General features: G+C 45.0%; 1 protein-coding gene across 3 annotated transcripts in view; it reads left to right on the plus strand.

Moving 5' to 3' along the window:
• LOC119437548 (serine/threonine-protein phosphatase 2A activator) overlaps positions 1–9,015 on the plus strand; it is a 71,227-nt gene extending 62,212 nt beyond the window's left edge. For all 3 annotated transcript variants that reach the window (XM_049660692.1, XM_049660693.1, XM_037704547.2), the window contains 2 exons: positions 6,369–6,476; positions 8,625–9,015. In XM_049660692.1, coding sequence (XP_049516649.1) covers positions 6,369–6,476; positions 8,625–8,714 — 198 coding nt within the window. In that variant the 3' untranslated portion in view covers positions 8,715–9,015. The remainder of the gene's footprint in view (positions 1–6,368; positions 6,477–8,624) is intronic.

The raw sequence follows: 9,015 nt of genomic DNA on the forward strand, positions 1-9,015 counted from the left end.
CCTGAGAGCGGTTACTAAAATAACTAGACAATAAATTTATAAATGGACCCCTGAAACCAATTCTTTCTAGCTTATCAAGAAGTAATGCGTGAATAACAGAATGCCTTACTTGCATCTAAAAAAAGAGCACATACGAATTCGTTATTATCAAAAGCTGAATAGATATTGTCCGCAAATTCTTCTAGTAGGGAAATAGTGCTTTTTCCCTGGATGAAACCAAACTGTGCTTGTGAGAGAACATTATTTTTATTTAGGAAATTGGTCATCGTTATGAGAAGGTGTTTTTCAATTATTTTGACTGATTGCAGGCAGAATAGAAATCGGTCTATAGTTCTCTACTTTGCTATGAGAACCGCTCTTATAAAGCGGCTTAACCTCAGCCACTTTTAAGTCATCGGGAATAACGCAATGATCCACATACCAATTAATAATGAAGAGAAGGACTGATTCAAGCACAGAAAAATTACGTTGAGTATCATGTATGGAGATACCGTCTATACCAGGTGGTTTCTTAGGTCGAAAGCTAAACACGATGCTGTGCAAGTCTCCTGCAGTAACCGCTGGCAAGAATGCCGATCGTACAGTATTAGGAACAGCACGAGACGCATCTGGAGCGAAAGGCTGAAGATGTGAGGATGCTTTAGTAAAAAGGTTATTAAATTCTTGAACGGCTAACGTGAGGTTGCTAAAATGTTTTGCGAATACATCTTCTAGAGGTTGGTTGGTATTTCATCTAAATACTTCATTAATAGCTGACCATGTCTTCCTGGGGGAGTATTTACTTTCATGAAACGTCTTAGTATAATACTGCTGCCTTGCCGATCGAATCGGGGCATTTAGCCTGTTGCGGAGCGATCTGTACAGATCTCTAAGGTGTGTATTGTTTGGCGAACGCTTACAACGTGCCCAAAGGGCATCTTTTTCTTTAATCGCCGTCAGTATATCGCACGGTAGCCATGAAAGTTTGGGGTTGCGTTTTTTCACAGCGATTGTTTTCTGGGCGGTAATTGTCAAGTAACGGATTACATCAACAAAATGCATATAAGCGGTGGACGTCGTGACATTACGTAAAAATGTGGTCCAATAATAATTGGCGACAAGATTGTCAAATTTAGCGATATCAAGGATGTTTAGGCGATGAACGTTAGGGTGGGATCTAAAGGAAACATGCAATGCAAGGTGACAGCCAACAATATAATGATCAGCCAGTTTACACTTGATTACCGCTGAAACGGTGCTAGCTGATGGTGCTTTACATTCACATGGTCAAGGCAAGATGACACCATTTTGCTTCCAATATATTCCTCTCGCGTGTAGGCAGTAATGGTTGGACTGACTCCCCATTTTGATAGTGTTAAGGTACTCGCAAACCACTGGCCTTGATGGCGATAGAGTGTCAATATTAATGTCCCCAATCAGACAAAGTAGACTATTTGGTGATAAGGAGTGAAGAAGATAGTTTAATTATATTAAAAATAAATTTGCATTTTCTGAGGGAGGCCTGTAAATAGAAACTAGGCTGATATCGGCATCAGGCAATGAAATTTTTAGCGCAACACATTCGGCAGAGATGAATTTTGTGGCGAAAGATAAAGCTTTTAACCTTTTATGCACAAACACCATGACGCCACCTCCTCTCCCTATCTGCCGGGTGAAAGAATAGCTGGAATATTGCTTAAGCGAAAATAGAGGAACCAAATCGGCATGTATGTTAATTTCCGTTAGGACGATTACATCTAATATGTGGTCAGAGTTATGGAAAAGAGCAAGAAATTTGTTCCAGTGACGACAAATGCTATGAATGTTCATTTGCACAGCCGAAAACACTGTCGCCTTGAAGCGATAAGCTGCAGAAGGCAGATAAATTGTTGCATTCGTGAAAGACAGTGTTCATTACCGAACGAGCCTATCAAAGTCGGCAAAACCATTGATGCGTATTAGAGGTGAGCCTTCTGATCTCCTGACAAAAATTTTTCATTTCTCGACCACATGAATTTGTACTCCATTTCTTTTCCCTTTTGCCGTGCAGCCCAAAACAATTGTTTGTTAAAGCCTGTTAGATTGTCGCAGAAAAACATGGGAGGGATGTCTTTGCTTTCAACTAGGGACCGCACTTTTGCACGTGAACTCATCCATTTCTCTTTGAACATTCTATTCACAAACTTAACCAGTACGATAGGTGCCCTTTCACGCTTCGCTGGCATTCGAGGGATGGCCTCCACATCAGAATCATCAAAAGGCAATTCCAGCTTTTGTGCCAAGTCACCGATTAGCGAAGAAAATACCTCCTTAGGTTTCTGCGGTAAACCATGAATTTCCAAATTAGGCAACCTGCTGTACTGTTCAACCTCATTCGCTTGCTTTCGCAGTTGTACAATTTATTCTGACTGTTTAGAGGCAGCAGAGCGCAGTGTTGCTACTTCTGTCTCCAGTTTTTCAATGCTGACCTGGTGCTTTGCGTCCGATGCGCGCATCCACCGTAGTTCTCAGAGCGAGAAGTTTTCTACTTTTAGGGCAAGGGAGTTGATCACGTCTTTCAGCGGAAGTAAGGCTTCTATCTTTGCTGCTAATGCAGATACTGATGCCGAAACAGGCACTAATTCGTCTTCCGTCGATGCCTGGTTATCTGCTAGACAAGCTCGGCATTGCCAACTGTCTCGCTTATCAGCTCCCTTGCCCGGCATGGTACTCTCAGCGACGCCAGCACATTTTTTTCCAAAGTGAAAATCCTGTTGGTATTCTACGCACGTTAGAAATTTTCCCTCAGCCGGCAACACTTTCTTACATAAACCACAGTTCGGTTCCATTGTCATCACAGAAATCAGAAAGGCAGCAGTCGGCGGCAAGCAAGAAGTATTGTGAAAAACAAAAACGGTGAATACTACGCCTCACCTGCAGCAAAGACAAGCGTAAGCGTGTGCCGAGCGCTTGCCGCCGACTGCGAAGAAGTTGCCGCGCGGACAAGACTTTATCCTCCTGGACGTTGCAGATGCGCAGGCGTCTTGACTAGTGCGCCATCTTCAGCCAGTGATTAGCTCCTGACGACAGAAACCAGGCGAGAGAATCCAGGATAGTTGAATCACGTTCCGCACCGCCAACAAATCGGCCTGATGCTCCCAGTGAGTGCTGTTGCACCCAGCAAAATCTGCAGCAAAGACAAGCGTCAGCGTGTGCCGAGCGCTTGCCGCCGACTGCTATTGTCGGTGGCAAGCGCCGACTGATGACGTGTGTTGAACACACGTCATCTCCCGTCGAAAACATTTACTTTCGGCCTGCCCTAGGAAGATCTTCAAGCAATAACCGTAGCTCACAATGTCCGATTGTGGTATTTACTGGATTCTGCACCTTGTTCTTCCAGGAAAATTGGGCCGAAAATTGCCTGCGCAGTGAAATCGAATACAAAACCAAAACTGCCTTTGCAGCATTCGTATGCTTTACCTAATTATAGGGAAACTTGAGACATCCACCCAAATGTAGCAATTTGCTACAATGGAAACCCAACCGGGTTCCTCGAAAGAAAGCCTCACAGTTGAAGAAAAATTCGTCCTGGTCCGGGACTCGAACCCGGGACCACCGCCTTTCCGGGGCAGCCGCTCTACCATCTGAGCTAACCAGGCGGCTAGCAGATGGCAGGGCGAAGTCGAATTTGTCGACAACTCGAAGCAAAGGCAAGTATATGACGTAATAGTTCAGCGGAAATCCGCTAGGTGGAGATAAGTAATTAAGGGGAAACTGAGACACCATTGTAGCAAATTGCTACATTTGGGTGGATGTCTCAGTTTCCCTTTAATTACTTATCTCCACCTAGCGGATTTCCGCTGAACTATTACGTCATATACTTTCCTTTGCTTCGAGTTGTCGACAAATTCGACTTCGCCCTGCCATCTGCTAGCCGCCTGGTTAGCTCAGATGGTAGAGCGGCTGCCCCGGAAAGGCGGTGGTCCCGGGTTCGAGTCCCGGACCAGGACGAATTTTTCTTCAACTGCGAGGCTTTCTTTCGAGGAACCCGGTTGGGTTTCCATTGTAGCGAATTGCTACATTTGGGTGGATGTCTCAGTTTTTAGAAGCTTTAATGTAATTTCTATGTTAGTTTTCAACATTGGACACATAAAAGTGGCCTCCTGTTTGATTCGGAGGTGTGTTAGACTCTGGCAAATACTGCCTAATTAATTGATGATATGTTTTTCTCATTTTTTATGCATCTTGTTTAATTCAACCTGTCGGATAATTAAATCAATTTCGTTGGTCCCGTCAGGGTTGAATCAACAGATGTCGACTGTATCGCATTTCGTTATAATGAGGTTCAAGTGCAGAAGCCTTTTACATCTACAAACTTGATCTCGACAAGTGTGTGAGCGTGCCATCGATGTTCCTGGAAAGTAAAGAGCTTCGTTTTTCTGATAAAGACACCTTGAAGTGATTAGCAGTACTGTCACACATGCTTTGTTTAGTCTTGGGGAATGTCACTTTTACCATATATGGTCAGTTACTCCAACAGCCTTCCATTCTCTTTGTCTGCTTCTTTGTAGTGATATTTTTTGGTTTCTTTCCCATTTGCTGGCATTGCGCTGTGTAATTAAAAAACAGGGAAAATGAAGCAGCAGCAATCACATGGCTCATTAACCCTTTCAGGTGCTAACTGATTTTGTTGATTTAAAACTTACCTAGCTGCAAAATAGATATATAATTTTTAATCCTTTAATGTGTTTTTTTTATGTTTAGAGAATGTTGACTCCAATCGAAAACTCATATAGGAACATCAGATATGAGAACATCAACTATTTCATATCTACAAGGCTTGAAAAGCACTTATCCAGCACTTGAAAATTGTGCATGATGCAACGAACAGTGAAAAAAACAATGAAGGAAGTGAACCCGCTGCATGTGGCATACTCACACTTAGTAAAAATACCCAACCGTCTACATTCCCACTCGTTTTACTGAAGCATTTTGCTCATGCCATTCAAACTTGCAACATAGTTCCAATCAGAATTGTTTTAAAAAAGGTGTATGCGACAAATTTTAAATGTGCTAATTACTTTCATCAGTGCCTTTGCTGTTGGGGCACAACCTTGGCATTCACAATTGTGTACATGGCTCCTCAAATGGTTAAGAGCGCATGTGATGGCACAGAAGGCACCGATGTAACAGACCTGATAGCTGAGCACGCTATGTTAGCCATACGGAACATGAAAAAGTACGTAGAAGCACACAGCACCTTTGACAACATGGCAGCAGACGCCGCACACATCTGTTTCTGACAGCCATCATCTGTTAGCTGCTTGAACTGATCCAAGAAAAAAAAATCTGCTGACAGCTTCAAGAGTCTGCAGACAGCCCAAACCTCTGATCCTAGAAAAAGCTCTCGGACTGGTCGGTGGAGCTTCCGAAGCTCCTAGAGAAAATAAAATGCAGGACAGCATTCCCACGCAGTTCGGGACGGAAGAGACCCTCTGGCACAGGTTGCCACACAGCTAGGCATGGCCTCTGAGATGGTGCCAGTGCGATCTTGGAGGCCCAGCCTTCGCGGTGCACCACAGTGAGAGAGTGAAGTGGATGGTGCTAATCTATTGCACCACTGCACTGGTTCACCGTTGAACTTCTCCTGCTGCGTGTCGCACAATTATCGGTCCCTGACAGTCCCAGACTGCTTGAGGCAGTGCTTTCAGACAATTAGCATTGCGTAGGCAGTGTCTAGGGCAGACCTGGACAGTCGTACAAATTTTTCGTACTACTTTCATACTAGTTTTATTGCAATAGCAATTATATGGACACTCCAAGCGGATTTCTGCCATCGGCGGCGTCGGCGCCGTCGCCGTGAGGTTCCGTATAGGGTCCAACGACGATGAAATGGTCGCCCTGCACCATGTGCTGTATTTGCAAGTGAAAGCGCGCGAGGGGCGTGCGCTTTCACGGGGAGCGAACGCACGACGGAAAGCAAACGCGACTTCTTCCGTCACGCGAAAGGTCGTGGGGGGAGGGAGGGGAGGCAACGTTTAGCTGCGGCACCAAATACGTATTTATATAAAAACGTTGCGAGGCAAGAAGATGGTAAAGACTTCCGACGCTGCTCAATGAGTGTCCCGTTCTGATCTCGTCGAAAACCTCCGAGCTGCCCCCAGAGGCACCGGCAACAGTCACCAACGCCAAGTGCGTTCGGTGCGAGGGCGGGCAAAACACCGACGGCGTCGACAGCAGTTCTGCGCGTTGCTGGTTCTGCTGCATGTCCAAGTTTATACAGCTGATAAAACTACTATCCTTACTCCGTATAGCCCTCTGCTAATTTGCTATCGCAATTGATGCTTCGCCTTTGAAACTGCGACATTTTGTATTCTACTACATTTTTTTCCTTCCTCTGTCTGCTTCAGGTGAAGACTGGCCCATTCCACGAGCACTCTAATCAGTTGTGGAACATCAGTGGAGTTCCTAGCTGGGCCAAGGTCAACACAGGGCTCATGAAGATGTACAAGGCTGAGGTAACCAAACATGGGGCTGTGTTTCACTGTGGAATTTTTGCATGTTTCAGGATTTCTCTTGGGAATCCCGTGGTGTAATTCTGTGGTTGTCGAACATTCTCACTCCAATTTCAGGAAAGCAAAGAACCCCAGTTCATGTAAAACAAGGAACCAATAATTTGAAGAGCCACGCCACGCATGAGCGTCACAAATTTTTTCTGCCATTGCCTTGGCTTACAGCTATTGCCTCCTCTGTAGTTTGTAGTATGTTTCCACCAAGGAAAGCGGCAAGTGTGTTGAAATTTGCCGTGAATGATGGTGTGACAGTCTGTAGCACTTGTGTTACTCGCTCATCAGAGTCTCGTGATGTTTAGGTTTTACGGTGCTCACTGTGAAGAAGAAAGCTCCACAACAGTGTATGAACCTGGCTAGTGACTGCAACTAGCTTAAATGGGCCCTGAAGTACCTTTGCTGATGCCTGCGAAAGACCCTGAAATGAAGGCACTGCCATTGAAAAATATACTAACAAAGAAATTTTTGAAAAGCATGGAATATAATATTAGTGCAATGGAATATAATGAGTGCAATGTATACTTTTTCCATTCCCCCCGACTCGTCCATTTCTCTCAGCATGTGTGGTGTCAATATCAGTGCCCTGTCTATCGCATCTTTTTTTTTTTTTTTTTTTTTGCCGGGATTGCGCTTATGGTAATATTTCAGGGAAGACTTATGACAATGCTGCTTAAAAGTGACACAGCAGCGTCAACAAGATGAGATGAGCAGAACATGTTTTCACCTGTCACTTTGCCTGTTATCTTTGACAAATCGGGAAGGGCATGCACGTGAGTAATTTGTGGTCAAAACTATCACCCAGTGGTCTATGGGCTGTTGCCACCTGATATCAGCTAGCAGTTAGCCAGCAGTTTTCAAAGAGGGAGAGCTGTCTCTGTGTCCCATTTGCTAGCTCCACATGCCACGTATAACTGCAAGACTTGGCTGAGGTGGTCAGAGATCCGTGCCCTACCTGCAGAATGTGTGTGCTCAAGTTCTTGAGCCCAGCCAGTCCAGCTTTCTTCTGGACTTGCTGCCAGAATGGTGTCCGGATTCTTCCAACGCTCTCCCAGCCAGAGTTGCTGCTGCGTGCCGAAGGAGGGCTGAAACTCGATGAGGAAACATAAAAAGCATGTATTTTACATATTTGTATGGCAAGTGCCAGCAGACGAGAAACAGACACAGCAATGCTCAGAATGATTGGACTAGTTATGCCCCACAACACACCTCGGGCTGCTCTTTGTAAATATTTGTATCCTCCTTTTAGGTGAGGGAAGCGTGCGCAAATAGCACCACCCACTTGACACACCTTCCCATTCACTGTCGCCTCTTTTGCAAGTAATGTCAGCTTCGCTATCACGTTGACACCCAGCTATGCACCTGTCTGGGGCCTTCCTTCATCGTTTCCTTCTCCCAATAAAGACGACTTGCCATCTCAGGGACGGTGCAGCAGAATCCATTGGTAACGGAAGATGAGTCAAGTTCCCACACTGTAGGTTTCGGGTTTAGTGGAACCCTTTTTGCACTGGCGTATCTTGCACGTGCACTAGGTGATTACCACAACTAGTACATGCACACATTTCACGGACTTAAGCACAGGCTCCGAGATTTTCCATTGTGCACAATGCATTGGTCATCGGGCCAGCGTTGACTTCTGTTTTGCACAAAAGCCCCACAATTTGGGTTTGACTCTACTCAGTGGCGGTGAATGTATTGTTCGATGATGCACGGGGCAGCAGATGAGTTGTTGGCCAAATGCAACATTTGCCAAGCTCAAAGGGTGCTTCAGGGCTCCTTAAGATCGTGTGTTTTCAGTGCACACATTCTACATAGCTTTTATGTTGAGTTAAATGTTATATCAAACTTACTGATGCCTTTTTGCGAGTTGGATGGAAATGGTTTAGACTCTAAGGAGCCATATCAAAGCTTGTCTTCTCTCAGCTTTGAATTCCCGCAGTGGTGAGACCCATTTGATGCTTTACTGCTGCAATCAATTGCCCACAGTGAGTTGCACTTCCCCGGAAGCATCCTTTCAGTTCACTGATTTGCTCTTGAAGGGCATCCATTTCGTGATATGTAGTTTTGGGCTGGAAGCACTAACACACACTTTATGTGCAGATCCTGGGGAAATTTCCGGTGGTCCAGCACGTGGTCTTCGGGAACCTGCTGCCATTCCGACCTCACCAGAACCTCGGCCCACCGAAATAGACTTGTGCTGCGACCATGATTTTGGGAATGATAATTATTGGTCTTTAAACTGTCCTTTCCTTGCTGGCTGTATTTTTCTTTGTCTTATGCTGCAGTAGCTTATAAAGCTCCTTTTCTGGGAATTAAGGATGCTGTGGGAGTAAATAGAAAGGGAAATGCATTGTGGTCACACAGGTGAATGATTTATGGGTTTGTATGGAAAACACGAGTGATACATCTTGCTTCACATTTTCGTTTGAGTGCTCTGTCAGCCTGTGTTAGAAAGAAGGGGGAATAAAAGTGTCACTGTATTGTGCACACA

Source organism: Dermacentor silvarum, chromosome 1 (genome assembly GCF_013339745.2).
Source record: "Dermacentor silvarum isolate Dsil-2018 chromosome 1, BIME_Dsil_1.4, whole genome shotgun sequence".
Lineage (NCBI taxonomy): Eukaryota > Metazoa > Arthropoda > Arachnida > Ixodida > Ixodidae > Dermacentor > Dermacentor silvarum.